The sequence below is a fragment of the Dipteris shenzhenensis genome, chromosome 6 (genome assembly GCF_047967505.1).
Source record: "Dipteris shenzhenensis isolate YYH24624 ecotype China chromosome 6, Dip_SZ_1.0, whole genome shotgun sequence".
Classification (NCBI taxonomy): domain Eukaryota; kingdom Viridiplantae; phylum Streptophyta; class Polypodiopsida; order Gleicheniales; family Dipteridaceae; genus Dipteris; species Dipteris shenzhenensis.
In genome coordinates, this window is record NC_141601.1 from 50,590,727 (window position 1) to 50,613,186 (window position 22,460).

Genomic DNA, 22,460 nt, shown 5'->3' on the forward strand with positions numbered 1-22,460 from the left:
AAAGATAGGATTGTTGGCTATGGCAATGCAACTCTGGCTGTCATAGAAGATAGAGTTTTCTTCGCCATCCTCTGCATGATGCAAGTCATGCAAAAGCTTCCTTAACCACATTAACTCCGTAGTGGCTGAATTTGCAGCTTCGTACTCTACTTCACTCGAGGAGAGAGACTCGCTCTTGCTTCTTACTGAGCCATGAGATACAAGCTGAACCCAATGAGAAGCAATAGCCAGTAGTGGACTGTCTATCGTCAATGTCCCTTGACCAATCTGAGTCGGTGAAACCACTCAGCTTGAGATCACAATCTGAAGCATAATGCAAGCCAAGAGCGAGAGTGCCATGGACATATCTAAGAACCCTCTTTGCTGCATTCCAATGTGTGATCGTGGGACAATGCATGAACTGGCTCAAAAGCCACGTGGCGTAGGCAATATCAGGCTATGTGAAGAAAAGATATATCAAGCTACCAACCAACTCCCTATACAAAGAGTCATCAAACTTTTCAGCAGTATCATGCTTACTCAGCTTGAGTCCCTTTTCCAATGGAGTAGCCACAGGATTACAGTTCTCCATTAAAAATTTTTGCAACAACCCCTTCGAATACTTTGTATGTGACATAGAAATCCCATCATGGGTCTGTCAAAACTCAATGCCAAGACAATAATGCAATAGGCCCAAATCTGTCATGTCAAAGTTGTGACATAAAGCAAAGCGGACTGCACTACTATAATTTGCTGCAAATCACTGCTAGTGAGTATGGTGTCATCCACATATAGTATCAACATGACCAATTCTGATTTTTGCTGCTGAACATACAGATTTTGCTTTGTATGAGTGTTGACGAAGCCTTGGGACAGCAAAAACTGATGTATCTTATGATACCACGCACGAGGTGCTTGCTTCAGCCCATATAGAACCTTCCTGAGCTTGCATATCTTGTGCTCTTTTCCTTTCACCTCAAAACCTTGGGGCTGATGTACATAGACCTCCTCTTTAAGATCTCCATTGAGGAAAGCCATCTTGACATCCATCTGGTACACTAACCAACCATAAAACACAGCAAGAGAGATGACAGAACGAATGATGGTCATCTTGGCCACTGGAGCAAAAGTCTCCTCATAATCTATCCCCTCCTCTTGTGCATACCCCTTGGCAACCAAACGGGCTTTGTATTTCTCAACTGTGCCATCTGAATGGTATTTCACCTTATAAATCCATTTCGTGCCGGCCACATTTTTCCCAATGGGCGCATCAACCAAGTCCCATGTGGCATTCTTCTCAATGGATTTAATCTCAGCTTCCATAGCTTTCTGCCATGCCGGATTATGCTAAGCATCCTTGAAGCTCTGAGGCTCATTTTCAGCTTCCATCATTGAGGTCATCAAAGCAAAATTGACCTTTTTCTGATTTTTCTTAGTGCTGGCCCTGGTTTTGCCCAAGGTAGGCTGATCCTTAGCATCTTGAACGGTCAACCTTGCCCAACGTGGAATAGATTTCTCTGCTGTGCCACTCGGGGCTGCATCAACATCTTTAGTGGCCTCCAAACATGAGGCTGTCTATTCTCATTAATTGGCTGCAAACATTTGAGGGGAGCCATCTGAGGACAATGTAACGGATATCTTCACCAAAGCCCTGTCAACAGGTCTTTTCCTACAACATTGACATGGCTTGGGGATTAGAGACATTCTCACAATGTCAAGGGGGGTTGTGAAGTGATTCACAATGTAATTGTTTTCATGTACTCCCATAGGTTGCATATCCATCTGGATGAATCTGTGCAACCATGGTACTTTAGGTACTGCAGGGTACACCTGAGACGTTTCCAGGGTACTTTTAGCCATATGTTTGATGGGGGATTCGTAAGAGGTTACAAAGATATGGTGTTGTAGGCATAAAGTCAACCCTATGGTTGACCAGTAACACTTGGGTACTATATATACCAAGTACTTGTGTTGTTTCATTTGAACATTTCTATTGGAGCTTTCTTATGTGTGCACTCTTGCTCACTTGTGTTCACAACCTGTCTCCACTTTGTTCCTACAATATGAACACCTATGCATATGGGATAACTCCCAATATGACACGTGGCATCCATAGGACACACTAGACTAGAACTCACACTAGAACACACTAGAACACACATTTTTTTACTCACTTTGGCTTCAAATTCCAACAAAGATTGTGTTTGGACTTGTTCTTGTAGAGGACTCCAATTCCTTTCCTATACACATTTTATGGATCTGTCCAGACTTTATTATGGCCCCATTTGCATTTTGTGACATAAGTTTGATGATGGGATATTAAAGTTGAATCAAATTCTAGAAAGCATTTGTATGTTGACTGAATGATAGTGGTGATAGCTACTAGTGCTTCTTAACAAATTTTCTACAGAGTTCGCAGACTGCATGCCTTATTCTTCTTTTATCTGTGTTCAAAAGCACGTCTAAATCTCTGTATATTGTTAGGCTAGACGTTTTACCTTTAGGTGTTATCCCATAGATGGTATGTGAAATTCCCATCTCAATAGGGTTTAAAAAGAACTAAGAACACATGCTGTTTTTGTGGCTAACAAATGCAGTCTCCAAAATCTATCGTTATAGATATTTTGTACCTAGAGGAAGTGACCACATCACTCTCTTAAGTGGCATTTGGAAGGTCAAAACAATCCAGCTTACCAGTGCTGCAAGGCTCAAGCATTGGTACACGAGATGTGCAGCAAATATACGAGCGTAGGATGAAGCAAGTTGGGAGAATCAAAGTGGAGCTTGCTTAAAGAAGTGGGTCAGATTCTTACAAAATTATTACCGCCACCCTATGGACACTTATGCAAGTGCATTGTTCTTGTAGTTACTCCGTAGCGTGAAATCCAAAAAGGAACAACAAGAGTGAAGACATCACATTGCAATAGTACAGACAAGAGAGTGAGACCATGTCAAAGAAGACTCCAATCCAGCAGCTCACTCTGCAATCCATTTTCACTCCTCCCCAGACTCTTCGACTCTCTACAACAGTGATGCTACCATATTCTCTCCTTTGCACTGTGCCTACCACACACTAAGAGGAAAAACTCCTCGATAGGCAGGAGTAATTATCCTCTTATCCATTGCATTGCCTACTCTGCTCTTGAATAGCTTCTAGGGGAGCATCACCGATGGTTTCCTGAAGTGATGCTTTGACTACTCTGTCAAATTCCTCCACCTCCCTGTGCTACTTCAGTCCTTTGTCAAAACTAGTTAGATGCTTATATTCATTGATTTCTCTTTGTGTGTAGAACTGATTGTAGCTTTGCTCCCACTATAGTTCTAACAAGTCCTATCTAGCTCTGATTTCTCTTTATGTAGCTTAGAGGATGCTCTAATGTGGTTGCTGCAATCTTTCTCTTGCTCCAACATGGCTGTTCCTTGTTGAATGGTGGGTTGGAGCATTTTCAGAAAAATTATGTCTGGCCTAGGGCTATGTAAGGAGGTGATGCATCGTGCAATGCAACACAAAATCTGCTCTAGCTATGTAAGACTTGTTGACACAGATAGAAGAAATATGTGCAATATTCTATGGAATCCTGAAGCCGGAACAGGGTAGCAAGGAGGGAGGGGGAGCCACAAGAAGGAGCTATCTCTTTATGCTTCCATTCACCAAACTGAGTTATCACCAAAATACTTACTCTTGTGTAAACACTGAGTTTATTTCATAGCACTATGATACGAGGAAAGGGGGAACAACCACTCACATCTTAGAGGTGAAGCTAGGGGAGCTTTAGACCCATCAGAAGTGGAGAACCTTATGGTAGAGATTTTTTTGGATGAGAAATCCAAGTAACGTTGCTTCCTTGGATCCAGAGATCAATCTCCTAAGTCTTCATCAAAGTCTTGTCATTTCAAAGTGGAAGGATTGTTGGCAGCCCTAGTACAATAATACTCAAAACTTGTACAGCATCTCGGAGAGATTAAAGATAACACAATGCAGATCTTCTAAATAATTGTTGCTATAAAATGATATGCAAGTTTTCTATTTTGTTAATTCTTTTGGGGAAGCAAAGAGGGGAGCCTTTAGCTATTAGGATTAGTGACTTCTTATGCCAGGAGGTTTCTCTCAGGGAGCCCATCGCAGAGATCTGGAGATGGAAACCCTTTCAGAGGGGATCAACAGCTCAAGATATATACTAATGCTTATAGGAGATCACTGCTATTCTCCACCGCCCTGAGGCTGAGACCAGGTGAGGCGCACGTTTGGGTAGAGGAGTATCTCGTGCAAGATTGGTAGCCCTACAAAGATTGGAATTTGGAGGAGAGGGGGACCAGAGAGTCCTTGGGTGGCAGAGAGGATGCAAATTGCCAGAGTAGAGATTCAAGCCATGCAGAAGGCCCGACCAGAGTACAGATCTCATGATAAGGCTGCCTTCTAGACTCAGAGTCGAGACCCAGTTGCTAGAGACTTCTTTCAGACCATAAGCCTGAGACATTCGAGGGAGGGCATCAAGAGATTGAGGAGGCCAGATGGCACCATTTGCAGCTAGCCCACAGGATGTAGGATATGTGGTCACGTACTTTTATAGAATGTTGCTTGGCACTACTTCATGACCACATGTTACTTGGCCCTGAGGAGTGGGAGTGGATTGACGGAGGGAAACGAGAGAAGAGCCCAGAAACCAGAAAGGATAGTGCCTTCATATCTAGAGTTACACAATCGGCCAAGTCTTTGGTTTGATGAGCAAAGGGCTTTTTGTCAACTCCAAAAATAATTCTCTTTCGATCAGACCCATCTTCACTTTTATGGTTGTATGATATTTTCTTCCATCAAAATGGTCTTTCTTGACGAAATAATTGTTGTCGGTAGCCATGTAATCACTAAGACAATGCTTATGTAGAGAAGATAACGGCCAACAAATAGCTCAAAACAGATTTCCAAAAAGATAATTTATAGAATTGAAAATTTCTCACTCAACCTTTCAGTTGACTAAGGAGAATCTTGCAAAGGGCCAAAGTTAGGGTTCTACATTTATGCCACGTGTTGGCATATGAGGGTCTTAGCCAAACCTTAGGAACTTTGGAGAAAAAAAGCTTTAGGAAATCCATCGCACGGCATCACAGCACAGAAATCCGCACTCATGTTTGCAACTTCCTTCCCACACAGTTTTGAGACGATCTTAACAGAGAGTATGAAGGAGCTACAAAAAAAAAGTAAGCTTTGGAGTCTCATGGTGGTGACAGCAGCAGAGGAGAAAATCCGAGAGAAGAAACTTCAGCTTCTTTCGCCGGCAAACTCTTGGCAGAACCATGCCAACACTATGGCCTCCCAAAAAGTAAAGATGTTATCTAAAATGCTCCAGCCACATACAAAGCCTATCTTGATGGGCTGAATAATGTTTGCTAATACAGGGGCAGGTCTCAGGTTGATGGCCTTAGCTAGGATTTTGTAAGCAGATCCAAGCAAGGTAATGGGCTGCCATTGTAATTTGTGACATTTCAAGCCTACCTTCGTTGCCTTTAGGAATAAGGTGAATTAGCCACCGGGTCTCCATGAAATCTTGAAAGTTATGAGAATGTCCAACCTCATAAGCTCCCAATGAGATAAAAAAGGCAATCGGCGATAAATTATCCTCTCCTGATGAACACTTACCTTTCCATACAGCAAAAATCACTCTCTTGAGCTCATCGGTAGTGAAAAGGCCCCATACGATCCATAACTTTCTTCTTCGTGAGCATTCTCCTCATACTCCTATAAACCTCCTCTCAGGCTGCCAAGTAACCTGTGGTCGTGAAGTAGTATCCATCTCCATAGAGCCAAATGCATTCCATGAACCCAAGGGAATGTGATCCGGGTTAGGGACTAGTTACCAACCTAAAGTAAACGAACATTGCTCCACATGACCCAAGACCTTGACAGGCTCAAAAGCAACATTCAGATAGGATATCCTCATCCTCCCTGGACCTAGACAACCTGCTCCCAGAGTGAACATTAAAAACCAAGGCATGCATGTCAGCCTCATCGTAGTCCTATGACGGGAAGTGGGAAACCTAACCTCGTAAAATCCCATAGGCCAAGTAGAGCAATGATGAGGCATGTCATATGTAACCACCAATCAGAGGATTTGGCTGCATCAATTTTCTCAATTCTCCTTTCTCCCAATCCAAGGATTTGGCTACATCAATCTGTTCAATTCTCCTTTGAGGTGACCTACTAACTGAAATTTACAATCATGCAGAAGGTTTTTGAAATCCTTCCAGGAACCCATAGAGAAAAGGGGACCTCTCCCCATATAGACCATTGCATATAAAGAGAAGTACCAAGAGGTCTACCATGATGATCAAGCATATTGTATTCCACATGATAGGTTGTCTTTCCATCCCTCACAGTGAAGAGGGGGGGAGTCTCTGAAGATAACTCTTGAAGCTGCCCTAAGCTTTTAGGATAGCAGCCATAAGAAGGGAGGAAGGAACCATGAGATGAGCTCGAGTAAAAATCCACCGGGTACTATCTTTCCAATCCCCACCTCTGGAAAGAGAGCAGGGCTGTATGCAACGAATGAAAAAATATATCCATGGTTCCTGTCCTGATAAAAGCCCTTTAACCACAATCTTGCAAAGAAGGGGCCTACACTGCAACTCAAGATCAATGCTATTGAGGCCGCCTTCCCACGGGGGGAGAATCAAAGCCTCCCAAGCCACTCTGTCTCTGGTGTTTGTAGCCTGCTAAGTCAACAAAGAGGCAGAGGTTTAGAAAAGGAGGTGAATTTCTAAAAAGAAAGGTCAATTCTTTTCGTTTTTTTGTGTGTGTGGGGGGGGGGGAGCTGCCGATAACAATTTGCCTTTTTTCCTTTTTTTGAGGACTACCTGAAGAACTTCTAGGGATTCTTAATTATTTTGTGAGCCGCCTGAAAGTACTGCGTAGGAGGTCTTATATTAATTGAAAATTCTGATCTTTGGGATGTTGAAGTCACCCAAAATCCATCTAGAATCAGCGTGGGAGCCAGTTGAGAGCTGCCTTGTAGCCCCCCTGGAAGGCAATCTCGGATAAAACTCAATAGGATGTGAGTACCATGAGCAAAATGGGTCAGCTCCAAACATCTCTCTCAAAATGGGTCAGCTCCAAACATCTCTCTCCATTCGTTAACAGCAATCCTTCCATGAATAAAGACAAAAGACATGCGTGATATTTCTATCCCTAAGGGATCTCCAAAGCCTCTAAAGCATCTTTAAGAATCCAAGGTGATATGAAAGTGCTCCCAATGAGTAGCTTTTGATGTCTCCAGTTCTTGGTTCAAATCTGAAATTTTATGGCATTACTAACAGCAGCATGAAACAGTTTATGGGGACCCTGCCATAAAGCCACAGTCCATCTATTTCTACTTGCTAGGATCCCACTGTAGATAGTTTATGGGGACCCCACCTTAAAGCCGACAATCTCAAAGTGGTCCGAGGGTGACGTGCGCCTGCGGTGGCGATGCGCCGCCAAGCGTTTCAAATTGATTGTGATCCTTAGGCCCCCTTTGTCGTGGCCCCTCCCACAGGATGTCAGAGCCTGGACTCCTCAGAAACTTCACGCCTTCTACGGGATGACTACCTCAGAGATCTCGAGTTGGCTCCAGAAAGCGTTTGTCCATGGCACCAAAGGCCTCACGCCTTTGCTAAAAGTTTTGAAGAACGGGCAGGATGACCCCGCCTCCCCCTCCAAACCCTCACAGAAGCGTCAGTGCCTTCATTCCGAAATACCAGCTTCTTCATCGACCTCAGCCGCGAGCAGACAGTTGTTTGTAGCCTACCAGTCCTCATCATGAGCTTACACCTTGTCTCCTGGAACGTGAACGGGTTTCATTCTTCTGGCACCCGTGGTCCTAGGAAGCTCATCTTGAGACAGGAACTTCAACCAGCAGTGATTGGTCGCTTGGATATACTCCTGCTCCAGGAGCATAAGCTTTCAGTGGCTCATACCCGTAGCTGCGGGAAGATCCTCCTTGGATGCTTTCACACTTATTGGGAGCCCTCGATCGGTGCACAGGGGAGGAGTGGCGGTGTCTGCACTTCCGTTTGCGAGCCGTTTGCCCAGGGAGTTTTTGGCCACGGTACGTTGATCCCAGGCCGTGCACTTTGGGTTGGCCTAGATTTGGAGGGCTCCAAAATAGGAATCCTCAACATCTATGCACCCACAGACCTTCGACGCAGAGCCACCTTCTGGAGGACACTCACAGAAATTCTCCCAGACATGGATTCGTGGATTGTTGGAGGTGACTTCAACAATCCGGAGACTTTGGAGGACCAGCAGGGCAGAGGACCAGAGTTTACAGGTATAGCTCAGGCAGAGCAGTCCGCTTGGGATTCCTTTCTCTTTGCGACAGGAGGTAGGGACAGCTAGAGAGACCTGTCCTTCCGCTGATGGCACGAGAGCTTGGACTTCTCGTGGGGCTTCCGCAGGGAAGGGGTCAGACTCCTGGAGATACTGGACAGATTTTATGTCAGTGATTGGGCCATCAGCAGAGGTGGTTAGGTGGGTGTAGTGCCAGGGACGACGCTCTCCGACCACGCGCCAGTGCTCTTATCACTAGACTCGGCAGCTCAGTCCCTTCCTCCCCGTTCATGCAAGATTCCTGATTCCATCTTCTCTAGGGAGGAGGTGCGCAGGAGTATCGGTAGCCTTTGGGACAGAGATTGGGGCGAGTGCGTGGATCTGGTAGAGTCGGTGGCGCAGGCTCTGCAGGAGTCCAGGCAGATTTGCCAGCTCGCAGCCCTTCAGGTTCGCCAGGAGTGGTGGGGCAGAGAGAGAGCTCTTCGTAGGGACCTCGCCTCCATTCAGCGACTCCAACAGGCAGCTCCGGGTTCGGAGGAGTTTCGGATCCAGAGCCCTTCTTGAGGAGACTCTCCAGCGTCGCTCAGAGTTCTCTTATCACGCCTCCCTCTCCTACTGGGCTCGGAAGGGCGACCGGATGAGCAAAGAGTTCTTCAGGATGCACGGCCAGAGGGCAGCAGGTGACCAGCTCCGGAGTCTTAGGACAGCGGAGGGGCACATCATTACCGACCAGGAAGAGGTCTTAGGGTTGGCTACCGACTTCTACAAGACTCTTTTCCAGCAGGACCAGCTTGCCCCCCGTACTAGACGTTCCCGCGAGGAGGTGTGGAGGCACATTCCGTCCCTTGTTCAGCCTAGCATGCAGACGACGCTGATGGCACCGTTCACCACTGTCGAGATGCAGGAGGCCTTGATGGCCATCGATGGGCAGAAATGCCCTGGCGAGGATGGACTTTCTCGCGCTTTCTTCTCCTCTTTCTGGGATCAGATCCATCAGCCCCTCCTAGCAGCCCTCCAGAGGATTTTCAGCAGCGGACATATGCCAGAGAGCCTCTCCTCGGGATTGATCTGCCTCATCCCGAAGGGAGGAGATCGTCAGGAGATCGTCAGGAGATCCGTCAGTGGCGCCCGATCACTCTCCTCACCACTGCCTATAAAATCCTTGCCAAGATGATCAACGCCAGAGTTCGGCCACTACTTCCTGACCTCATTCATGACACTCAGACAGACTTTGTCCAGGATCGCAGTATCCTGGATAATGTCTTCACCTTCTCAGAGGCGACGGAGTGGGCTCAGCACAGTGGGTCGCACTTAGCCATCCTACTTCTCGACTTTGAGAAGGCCTATGATCGAGTGGACTGGTCCTTCCTGGAGGGTACTTTGGAGAGACTTGGATTCCCAGTAGGATGGATTCAGGGTATCTCAGCGTTATACAGGACAGCGTCTAGCAGGGTCATCATCGGCGGCAGGATGGGTGAACGATTTCGATTGGAGAGATCAGTGCGTCAGGGTTGCCCCCTCACTCCTTACCTGTTTCTCTTCTTCGCCGAGGTGATGACATACTATCTTCGGGCGAGGTCGACAGGGATCCGGGGTGTTCGCCTTCACATCAGGGAGGACACGGAGCTCCTGGACTCGAAGTATGCAGATGACACAGCGCTGTATGTTTAGGATGATGAGATGATGCTGGAGAGGGTGAGGCTGGCCTTAGAGGTCTTCTGCTCGGCAGCCGGTGCGAAAATCAACTGGAACAAATCAGTTGGTTTTCTCACAAACCCTGGGGCATGCTCACAGTGGGGGAGGTTTTTGGGTTTCAGATGGATCCCGCGGGGACAGACTACGAGATATCTCGGCTTTCACGTCGGCCTGGACATCACGCCAGCTCAGCAGTTTCTCCCGGTGCTAGATTCCATACGACGGAAGCTGGCTTTCTGGAGCACTGCTAAGCTCTCTCTTGCAGGTCGTGCTCTTGTAGTCAACCAGGTTCTCCTGGCCACGGCCTAGTATGTGGCCTCTTGTTGGTGCTTCTCGAGATCCTGCGTGGCACAGCTCAGGAGGATGGTCCGGAATTTCCTATGGTCTAGGGGGGATGGTCTCAGAGATACCAGAGCCAGGGTAGCCTGGCAGACAGTCATTCTTCCGCAGGCTGAGGGTGGCTTGGGGGTCATTGATCCTGAGCTTCAGAGTCAGGCCTTGCTGGGCAAGTTAGTTATCCGCGGTTTGACCCCGGGGGGGCAAACATGGAAGATGTTACTTCAGCAGGGGATCAGTTCTTGCGTCCCGCGCCGAGGTGGAGAGTGGCTACCGTCCCTCCGGTGGATCTTCACCTCTGCACCGCTTACTCACCCCTGCTCCCCGCTCATTCGTAGCCTTCTCACGGTTTGGAGGCGACTCCATCTCAGTCTCCTCCAGTCCCCTCCTAGCAGTCAGGAGGAGATCGACCGCCAGCCGCTCATCTGGAACGATCAAGTCAGAGATACCTTGGGCCTTCAGCTGGGGGAGAGGTCACATATCTCGTGGGACGGCTGGATGCGGGGGCCAGCCCGGTCCCTTCGAGCTTGGCAGGACACTTACAGACACTTGGAGACCGTTGCTCTAGCAGCCGCAGCCGGAGGTGTCCGTGGAGCTCAGGCGAGACGCACAGAGATAGATGGAGCGATTCCTGCCGATTGGCTGGTTCCACCCGAGATTCAGATCCTCATGCCTGGTGATGCCTGTTGGCTTGGACAGTTCACCCCCCGTGGCATCCCTCTGGTGGTTGCAGGCCGGCTGGACGACACCTCTGTATCTTTCTTCGCGGTTTTGGGGGACGGCCGACTCAGGAGTGAGGGTGTGCTCATCGACCCCCTTCTCTCGTGGTAGAGGGTTCGTGTCGTAGGCCTCGTGGGGAAGGATTGGCGGATCGATCCTAGTATAGAGCAGGATCAGCTGCAGTTATGGCGCCTCTGGCTTTGGGAGGGGCGGGCCCTGTCAGAGCTTGACTGGGACCCAGCCGACCCCTTTCTTTGCTTACAGCACGAAGTTGGGCAGGAGAGTTCTCGGGAGGATGCAGAGCCGACCGCCCACCCAGCAGCCCAGTTGGTATGCTCAGGGTATCTCCAGGCTATTTTTGCAGGCCTTCTGGAAGGCCTTGTGGGAGAGCTGGCGGCCGCAGAAGATTTCCTACTTCCTTTGGCTACTCGCCCACAAGGGTCTTCCAGTGGGGAGCTGGTTGCGGCAGATTGGTCAGGATGGACTTTGTCAGATTTGTCATGAGGACGAGGAATCACCAAAGCACTGCCTGTGGAGCTGTACTCGCGCCCAGGATGTGTGGAGGTGGGCCTTCAGGATCCTTACTCGCGCAGCACCGGAGTTAGGTTTGATCACCTGGGGCTCGTTCTGCTGGTGCAGCACCACACTAGGCTATCATCAGTTGTTCGAGGCAGGCCCGCAGGACCCCATGTTCCTTATCACACAGGGGACTTGGGGGCTGCTTGTGGGCATCCCGCAGCATTTGGCAGAGGCGGACACAGAATCTCAGGAGAGGCAGCCAGTCTGGGAGATTATTAGCAGCATCATCGGATGGCACATTTGGACCTCGCGCTGCACGCAGATCCTCGGTGGTACCTCTCTTTCGACTGCCCAAGTCATGGCCGACATCTGGAGCGAGATTATCCACACACTCAGGGGCCAGTGGGACCAGATCCAGGGGGATTCCCGGGCTGGCCGGGAGAAGCGGAGACGCTTCCTCCGAGATTGGGATACGCAGGGCCTCTTCTTCGAGCATACTTCTCAGGGCCTTCAGTGGTGCTATTCACCGCCTCTCTGGCTATTTTTTCACACCTGCCTGATCCCTCCGTGAGAGAGAGCTTTTTGTTTCTACTTAGGGCTGCGTCCGATTTGTGAACGCAGCCCCGTCAGCTGCAAAACTGACCCCATGTATCTTGTTTTTCGAAGTAATATAATCAGCACTGTTTTTTCGGAGAAAAAAAAAAAAAACCCCTCAGGACGAGGGTCAACATACCACTCTGAAGCAAACAATAAATGCTCAACATGAGTCACCATTCTCACAGGATTAAGGTGTGCATCCTCGATAACAAAAGAATGGAGACAGAGGAGGAGACCAAGGGAGTTGCTTGGGTCCTGATGGTCCTAATAGTAAGGTATAACAAGCGATACATGAGATGAAATCTTTGAAAGGCCTCAACTCAGGCAAGAAGTGAGCTTATTATGGGCAATAGCATCATGGGCACCTGTTTCATAGAAGCTCTGTATATTTAAACCAACAAGTCCTAAAGACAAGATTTCAAAGGAGAGGAACAGGTATAGAGTGAAGAGTGAATGAAGAATGAAGAAAAGGAGGATGGGACTTCTTCAAAGGCATCGTATTCCTTCATCAGGTTTGGTAACCTCTTCCATTCAAGTGCAGTATTGGTACCAAGCATGGGATCAACTTCACCTATGGTAGTCTTTCAACATCGAGAGTATCCCCGAAGTGATTTCTACTCCCTCCATGTTTCGCCATTTGTGTCCTTCCCTTCTCTCTTCATGTTTTCCCCATTCCTAACCTTTCCATCTTCTCTCACATCATCTTGGGCGTCTCCATCCTTATTCGCTCCTCCATCCATGCCTCTACATTCTATGTGAGCCCAACTACTTTTATATTCTCTCTGACCATATCTAACGCCACTATTGCACCCTTTATGTCCTTTCCACCAACATTTGCATCAGTAAAGACCTCCCCTTCTATATGGACCTCCTTTTTAATCTCAACAATGGCTCCCAAACCATTTTCTACCATGGCTTTAGGCCCTTTCTAATCTTTACCAATGTCCACACAAACCATGGTAACCCTTGCATGTAAGACTGGTTCATGGCGGTGCCATGTCTGCAATGGTCAGACCTAAGCCTGGTTCATGGTGGTGCCATGTCTGCAATGGTTGGACCTAATCCTACAAAGAGGGGATGATTCCTAGAGGTACTCGACAAGGTTCACATGAAGATGCAAATGTTTAAGGGGCAGATGCATGAGGGTGCGGAAGCACATGTTAGGAAGTTTCTCATGGCATGTAAGGAAAAGGGAGAGGAGAATGATTATGCCTTCCAAAAACATGTTCCCTTCATGCCGCAGATGTTTGGTACAATCAATTCTCTTGTGAACATTTCCAAACATGATCAAATTAAAGGATGACGGAGAATTTTGAGCGCATGGGGTTGTCTATCATCATGATGAAGCCAAAGTATCTGAGTTGTACACTTGCATGAATGTTCTAGTTGTGCTATGATGCCAACTCCCCTTAATGGCATCACCATGAAGGGATAGTTCTTGAAATCCTTTCCCTCCTCTGTTGCCGCAAGGTTAATTGATAAATTGCATGGGCATGCCACTCTATCTTTTTAAAAGCAGCAGTAAAGATGGAGAGGTCACAACTCAGCTTTGACCCACCAAAAGCACTGTTTTTGAAAATCTCCACTAGAGGTGGAAATTGCTGAATTGCAGCACATAAAAGAGTTGGAGAAGATTAAGACGTATGAAGGAGAAATAAAAGGCTAAGGAGTCTTCGTTTTTTGAGGCTCAAGTACAAGGTGTTTGCTGTGCCCTAAGTGGAGAGGTTTTGGTAACAATCACTGGGACATTATACTTCTAAGTTGTTTCTGCAAATGCCATGTCCACATCCCAGCTAGGTCAAGTCCATCTTGGGACATGCCAAAAATTCATTTGTTGCTATGTAGATGTTGCTATCACTTGCAAGACTTCTTTGCCAAGAGGAATCATTCGAAGGCTCAGCAGTTTCCTTTGATGACTTGAAAGGGAGATTGGTAAGAGCACCTATCCAACCCAATTGAGACATCATTCTCCACATTTATTGGTATGCTAATGCTTTGGCAATCTGTGTGGTATTGAACCAACTAGATAAAGACCCCAAAGTAAAATTTTCCGATCTTATTTCACTACTAGACAAGTGCACAACAGAATAACAATATTACTGAATGAGGGGGCTTGGCAATGGTCTATGCCATGATCAAGTATCAATACTACCTTTTGGGCAATAAGCTCACTGTCATTAATCTTCAAGCACTAAAGTAGTTGTTGAACAAGGTCACTCTATCTAGGAGGCCAAATTAGTAGCCTGATTTATCTACTCCAAGAATTTCATTTGGAGATTTTGGTTTGACCCAAGTGCTTGCATTAGCCAGAAAATTACATATCATGACTCTTTTTGTGGAAAGCTGCTACAAGGATGGATGAAGAATTGCCTGATGCCAACTTTTTGGGGTGACGATAGAGTTGCACGCATGTTTGCTTGTTCTAGAATCATGTCCACCATGGTACGAGGTTGTGGTACAACTGTTGTCCCAAGGAGTCTTCCAGAGGGATTGACATCGATTTAGAAATAAAAAGGATCATCTAGCGCACATCCTTCAAGCTGATTACCAGATAGTTGTATAATCACATTTTAAGCAGGTGCGGCGTGGCTCCACGTGATCCTTGAGGCCCATGTTGGGTTGGCAGGAGGACACATCATAGCCCCCAAATTGATTGCTAGCAGCAAAACCATGATATCAAAGTTTTGGTGGCCGAAGTATTCCCATGTGCAAAGTGCGATGCATGCCAACATGGGGCTCTAGAAATTTTTTCCTCTCAACCTTTCAGCCGAGTCCTACAAAATGGAAATATACATACCCATTGCCAGAAAGAAATACCAAAACCATATGTAGTGTCTTGACCAAGATATGCATCAATTGCCTAGGGGATTGGGATGTGTTCCTTTTTTTGTTGCATAACATTAAGGCTAGTACCAAATATTGCCCTTTTTGGTTGTTGTATGTCTAGAGGCATTCATGTCCTATGGATTCCATATGTAGACCATTATTGTATAAGAGCAAGTTCTTGAAGTACAAACCCAAGTTAGCGAGTGGTGAAAAGGACCCTTCTTCATTCATCTCACTCCAATGGGTAGTGTCAGTTTAGTGATATTGAAAGGAAAAATCTGAAGGCATCATTTCATGTGTGAAGATGGATCATATTCCTGTCTTATTTGATTTAGTTCATGAATGCGAATGTCTTCTCATCCTATTTCATTTTGCAGGCAAGAAATCCACGTGGTCATTGTAGCTTGTTAATCCAAGGCAATGAGTCATATAGCCCATTCTTCTTCTCCCACTTCTCAAATTCCTCTGCTCTGCGATATGTCTCTTCTCCATCGTGACCATTTGCATGTTGATCTTCCATGCATGGAAGTTATTACAGGGAACTTCATGGTGGTTGCACTTCCATTTGATCTGGTTGTATCACTCATGTTGACGCTGATAAGCTTTCTGATTGAGATTCTCTCAAGAAAATAGCACTAAGCTAGCATTTATTCAGCATGGTTATCAGACTGCAGCTCTGATACCACTTGTGGATATATATCAATTGTAGCTATTGCTCCAAAGACCCAAAAGAAGTACAAAGGACAGAAGTAAGGGATGAATAGATTGGGTAGAGAAGGAGAGCTATCTAGAGAACTTGAGAATAAGATTCCCTTTACAGAGATATATTTTTTTACATATTGACTGGTTGTCTACGTGGCCAAGTGGCCTTTATCATAGCTTACTTCAGACACTCATAGCCACGATTTACATTCAACCTCGCAAGAGTTCTCTCATACCCTCATCAACAAGTTTGTACGTTATTCAAAATCTATATTAAATTTCTAACAAACTATATGTTAAAGAGTTCAGATCAAGGACTTGCTTACTTGGTGATGCACTTTCTCGTTCTCAGCTGTCACCAATGGTATCATTTCTTGGATTGCCTTCAACTGATTGTCAATGTGTTTCAGCTTACGAAGAACTCGTTCTTTCTCTTTGACATGCTGGGTTAAGACTTCCTGCTCATGCTTATGATCTATCTGTGTTGATTTCAGCTGCATGTCATAGTTAACCTGTATCACCAATCATATAACCCACCAATAAAACTCCCTATGTCTTCAGAGAAAATTTTATATAATTCAGACAGTGTGTTTTGATAAGAACAATACAATGCAGATAAAAAGAACTAAGAATTTGCAGAGCAAAAAACTTTTAAATACAAGGCTTGAAATAAACCCGGTCTGCAAGGTATTGATCAGCTTCAAGGCTAGCCATTTCAAGTTCCTTCTTCAACTCATTCACTGACTGCTCCTGTCATGTGAGAATCGGAGGTTAATTCATGAGAATACATGCAACCAACATTCGCATTAAATGAACTTGGAGCTAGACTGATGCCACATGATAGAAATAGAAGTATGATTTGGTGCAATCAAAACAAAGAAGGATCCCCAATAGATGTAGTTTGATTTGGTCAAGAATTCCATCATATAGTTTAAGGATGTAAACATGTGACATCTTTTGCTTTATTTTAGGACTGAGACTGAGACTGAGACTGAGCTTCATCTCTGGGCATTATTTTAGGACTGAGACTGTGACATCTTTTGCTTTATTTTAGGACTGAGACTGAGCTTCATCTCTGGGCTACGCTTTAGTCAGGCTTGGTGTGGTCTTTGACCTCAACCTTTGAGCCTAGTTTGACCCGTGTCTCTGTATTCTGCCTTGGCTTCACCTTCAGCATTTAGATTTAGGCTCTAGCTTTGAATTGGGGTTCCCAAGATTATCTCAATTACACAGGGAGTGAATCGATAGCCCAAAGAGACCATGTGAAAGATTGGGTCACATATAGCCTACAATGGCCATGTGGCATGCTTGGGCCATAAATAGCCTAGACTGACCACCACAAGTGACCAAGGGCAGTCCCAACCTATAAGAATCTAATAAATCCCAGCATGGCAGCCCCAGTCTAGTAAAGCTCCAGCATGGGCTTTCAATTGGTTCTCAAGCTCAGCTTCATTTTTTGTAATGTGAGAAGGGTGGATCTGGGATCCATCCAAGGCCTCTGTGTATCTAGCTTTCCGTATATGCCATGCTGAAATACCCTAGTATCTCCTAAGAAGAATCCACATAAGCATGCATGGGCCTCAAGGTGAAAAGTGAGCATCCTCCAGAGAGCACAACTCAACTAAGTGTCGTCATATAGAGAGATCCCAAGAAGAGTCATGCCTCTCATAAAAGACCTGTGGCCCCAAAAAAGAGAGCCAGGCCATCAAGCCCCATGTCATGAAGAAAGATAAAGGAGAAAACATACTCAAAATTCTGGCAGTCCCCTTCCATATAATCCTCGCTTGTTTGCAATCCCAAAGGCAATGCTAAATAGAATCCACAACAGAATGGCAATGAGGGCAAGTCAATTCTGCCCCGAAACCTTGACCTTCACAAGTTCAAAATTGCAATCTCTCCAAGAATAGAAAGCCAAATGAGGAGATGCCTAAGGGATTTACAGGGCCTCTGCCTCCTCCAATAAACTTTCTGCACATCAGCTGAGATCTGAAAATTCTCCCAATGAAGAGATCTAGAGGCCCCCTAGCCTCTACAACTGAGCTGAAATCTCCTAGCATGACTAATTTCATAATTAAAGAAGGGAAATCTCAGTGCAATGCATCAATCCAGGGGATCCCATTGCAAGAGCTTTATGGGGGATCCTCTACGAGCCCAAAGAGAGAAGAAGCGGGTACGGATCTAGGTGCCATAATGAATCCGAGCCATGCTCCACATAACCTAAGATCTTGACAGGCTGAAAAGGAACTCCCAACAGAATATCATGTGAGATCCAGACAGCCTACCCCCTATCTGAACATCGAAGACAAAAGCATCCTCATTTGCCTGTCCTAGTGCTATGACTAGAATAGAAATACTTGTCCCCATGAAAGCCCCCATCCAAGTAGAGCAATACATAGGCCTGTCCTCTGTGTCAACCCAATCAATGGGTATGGTTGCATCAATTTGCTAAATTCTCCTTGCACTTCCTCTGAGTTGTAACTTGCGATCCTTTGGAAGTTTCATGAAAGCTTTCTCAGATCCCATAGACGAGGTAGGGCCTCTCTCCCTTCTAGACCATTGCATACAAGGAAAAGTGTCAAGTGGTATGCCATGCTCATCAAGTATGCTATCATTCCACATGATGGGTTGTTGTTCAATCTCTTCCAAAGAGGAGGGAGCAATTGTCATAAGAGTACGCTTGAAGATGGCCTAAGCTTTCCTGATAGAAGCCATAAGAGGAGAGGAGGGAGATCTGAGATGGGCTGAAGCAAAGATCCACTCGGTCCACTTGGTACTCTCTGCCAAGTCTCCACCCAAAGAAAGAGTACAAGACTATATGCAACAAGTAAAGAAATCTTTCCATGGCTCTTGCCCAAACATAAGTCCCCTTACCACAATCTTGCAAAGCAAGACCTTGCACTATAAGTTTAAATCCATGACATCTCATATGATGCAATGAGCCAATGACTAATCCATAGAGACCATGTGGCAAGATTGGGCTAATACATGTAAAAATCAATCGATCGATTTTTGGGAAATGATAATACGATACTACAATTGACAAGAGAGCTGCTGCTGCTCCCCGACTCCCTTGCTGCCCCCTCTCAGCCTCCTCCTTCCTCCCTCCCCGCCCCTCTCTCCTCCCTCCTCTCAGCCCCCTCCCTGCCTTACCTCTCCCTCCTCCCTCAGCCCCTCCTTGCCTCCCTACCCCCGCCTTCTCAGCCCCCTTCCCTCACCCTCTACCCCTGCCCCCTACCTCACTGCTCAGCCCCCTCTCCCCTGCCCCCAACCCCCGCTTCTCAGCCCCTCTCCCCCGCCCTCTACCCCTGCTCCATAGCCCCCTTCCCCCGCTCTCTACCCCCACCCCCCTCCCTCGCCTCCTCAGCCCCTACCCCCGCCTCCTCCCCTCGCCCCCCGCCTGCCCCCCCCCGCCCCCTCCCCCCGCCTCCCTCACTTCCTCTCCCTCCCTTTCAGCCTACCTCTCCCCTTCCCTCCTCCTTCATCCCCTCTCCCTTCATCCTCATCCTCACCCTGCTTCCTCCCTTCATCCTGACCCTCACCCTTCTTCACCCTTCATCCCTTCCTTCTGCCTTCGCCCTCATCTCAAACTCTCCTCTTCACACTCCTGAGCCAAAGGTACTTCGTAGGAATTCATTTTCAGTTCTGGCAGAATTGGCTGAGTTTGAGGCAGAGGAGTTTGTACCCTCCACGCTTGGGGAGCATATCTTCCAGGACAGAGTTTCCCCCTCAGCAAGGGGGGTGTGCTTTCCCCAGTTGACTTCCCTCCTCTTGATAAAAGGAATTTTTTGCAGGAGAGGGCTTTCTCCGCTACCAGGTCGGGTAGGATCTTCCATCTAGCCTCCTCCTCTCGTAGATGAGAATTGTCAGTTGAAACGTTCAGGGCCTCGGGGGTGTGCCTCACTGCCACTTGGCATGATGATGCTTTTCACACTTAGCCACATTCTCTCCTGTTTTCTTGGTCAAACAGGAGATTGCAGATGCCTATACATGCACGGATTGACAGATTTTATGTGGATGATTGGGCTCTTGACAAAGGTGGTATTGTTTACATTGCAGCTGGGGTGTCCACTTCGGATCATTTTGCAGTGGTTTTGATGGTCTCAGATCCCCATGTGAGGCGCCGCTTTGCCAGTGTCAAGATTCCAGATTCTTTCTATGCAGAGGAGGGCCTTACAGAGACAGTGTTGAGGACCTGGGATCTCATTTGTAGGATGGGCAGCTTTCTCCTTCAGACTTAGCCGCAACCCTCTCTGATATCAGCGGCTTTTATCTTTCAGTTGCTCGTATCATAAGAGGTGAGATCTTCAGGCGTGAGATAGGCATTCGCCAGCAGTTGGCTGCCCTCCAGAGGGAGGAGCAGAAGAGGCCTACAGATGCTTGGATCCAGGACCACCTTGCTTCCTAAAGGGAAAAGTCTGCGGCCATGTACTATAGGGAAAAAGCCTGCGCCGACCATGTACTCCACATCTGCCACGTCCAAAAAAAATTTCTCTATGACAGAGTACTTCAAAAATATCACATCCAAAAGTGCAATCACATGTCTGAACATGCAATAGCTACATCAAACAACTGATTGATATATCCAAATACACAACCGCAAATAAAGTCATAACTAAACATACAAAATCTACAACAGACACACAAACATCCCTAAGGGAAAAGTCTGCAGCCATGTACTACAAGGAAAAGCCTACGACGTTCGCCACATCCACCGTGGCTATGAAAATACAACGGGGTACCAACAATCGTATCTGGGCCAGCATCACACAGAAAGATAATTTGGGAACTATAATTATTGAGCCGGCAATCTAGGATAGCGTAATATGAGCAGAGTATGCCTTTCACGGCAGAGAGTCATTTTAGACACAAAAGGGAGGTAGGGTCAACAAGCAGTCCTTCTCTACTCGGCCTTAGACATAGTAGGGAAAGCGTCTCACAACTTGTTGACTCAGGCGGCGTTCTTTAGACACATCCAGAGGCCATCTTGTAGGTTGCCACCGATTTCTATGCCTCCCTTCTTACAGCAAATCTAGACACTCAGGCCACAGATGATGCTAGAGTGGTTATTTGGCGACACCTAGGTTTGTGATAGGGGATATGACTGTTTCACTTGATGTACCCTTCACCAATGTAGAGTTCATGATTGCTCTCTTTGCCCTTCACAAGGGAAAGTGTCCTGGTTCAGATGGACTTACCCCCTTATTTTTTATTACTTTTTGGGATCAGATTGGGAATCATATTACCTCAGTCCTGCAGGGTGTATGGGACTCGGGTGAGATGCCAAACTCACTTATGGAGGGTCTCATTCATTTGATTTCGAAAGGAGGTTGCAGGAATTTAGTGTCTTAGTGGAGACCGATTACCTTGCTGGGTACCTTGTACAAAATCCTAGCTAAAGCTATCAGCCTTCGTCTGCAGCCCTTTCTACAATATCTTATCCATGATACACAGACGGGTTTTGTGCATGGCAGGAGCATCTTTTATAACATCTTCTCATTTTGGGAGGCTTCGGAGTGGGCCATGCATAATGGCCACAGACTGGCCATTCTACTCTTGGACTTTGAGAAAGCTTATGATAGGGTAGACTGGAGCTTTTTGGAGGGCACACTTACTTGCTTTCGCTTCTCAGATGCATGGATCAGAGGGGTGTCAGCCCTCTACCGATCAGCCCATAGTCAGGTTCTTATTGGTGGAGTCAGGGGAGACAGGTTTGAGATTACCAGATCAGTCCGTCAAGGTTGCCCCCTAGCCCCCTTTTTATTCCTTTTTGTGGCTGAGGCTATGAGCTACTACATTAGAGCTATGGGAGTGGGAATGGATTGATGAGGGGCACCGAGAGAAGAGCTTTCCCTTCTTTTGCTATACAGTTAGAAATGCCCGGAGATTTCAGCTCAGCAGTAGAGGTTGGAGGCCCTCCAGAGCGCCACATTGGGATAGTTTTCAGATTTCCGTAGCTATGTGGAATAACTTTTGGCATAGGCTCTGGAAATCCCTCAGGAATAGAAAGATCACTCTTTTCTTTTGGCTTTCTATTCATGGAGGGATTGCAGTGAACTTGTGGAGATCTAGGTTCGGGGCTGACCCTACTTGTCCTCGTTGTCACATGGCAGTTGAGTCAGTACAACATTGCCTTTGGGAGTGCAGACACATGAGGACAATCTGGAAAGGTATTGCTAGGATTTTCAGCATCTTTCATACAGCACCTTTCTATATGACCTGGGGTTCAGTGGCTTGGTTATCTCTTACTGGCCCACAAGTGTTTTTCGAGGAACATGATCCAGATTCAGCTTTCATTGTTTGGCAACATTCAGTGGAGTCTTGTTCCCTCTAGGATGTTCCCCTCACTTCTTTCAGAGCTCCTCGAGCCAGGTGTACAAAGGCGGTGGAGGGTATCCAGGTTCAACCTTCCCAGACTATGGCCAGTATTGGACTGACACAATACACACTCTGATGGCCATTTGGGCGAGCATGCGCGGATCCTCCAAAGCAGCCATTGCCAGGAGAGTTACTTTTTTCAGAGTTTGGAGGGGATCTCCTTTCTTCTCTGAGTTTCCTTCAGGGTTGAGATGGCATTTTCAGCCTCCACCTTGGTTCTTTATTAGCTCACTTTGAGCTGTTTTTCCTCATGCATTGCATGATGTACTCCCACATTTGAGCTTGCTCTCGCGGTTTTCATTCATACTTAATGAAGTGATTTTCTTGGGAAAAAAAAAAGATTAGGCCAATACCACTTTCAATGATCATGTGGCATGTTTGGGACATAGATGGCCTAGAGTGACTACCAAAA

General features: G+C 46.7%; 1 protein-coding gene across 1 annotated transcript in view; it reads right to left on the reverse strand.

Annotated features, from left to right (window-relative positions):
* LOC147901299 (uncharacterized) overlaps positions 1-22,460 on the reverse strand; it is a 221,363-nt gene that overhangs the window by 97,746 nt on the left and 101,157 nt on the right. Inside the window, exons 9-10 of the mRNA XM_087376466.1 lie at positions 16,349-16,423; positions 16,000-16,185 (exon numbers count right to left, since the gene is read on the reverse strand). Of these exons, the coding sequence (XP_087232592.1) occupies positions 16,000-16,185; positions 16,349-16,423 (261 nt within the window). The remainder of the gene's footprint in view (positions 1-15,999; positions 16,186-16,348; positions 16,424-22,460) is intronic.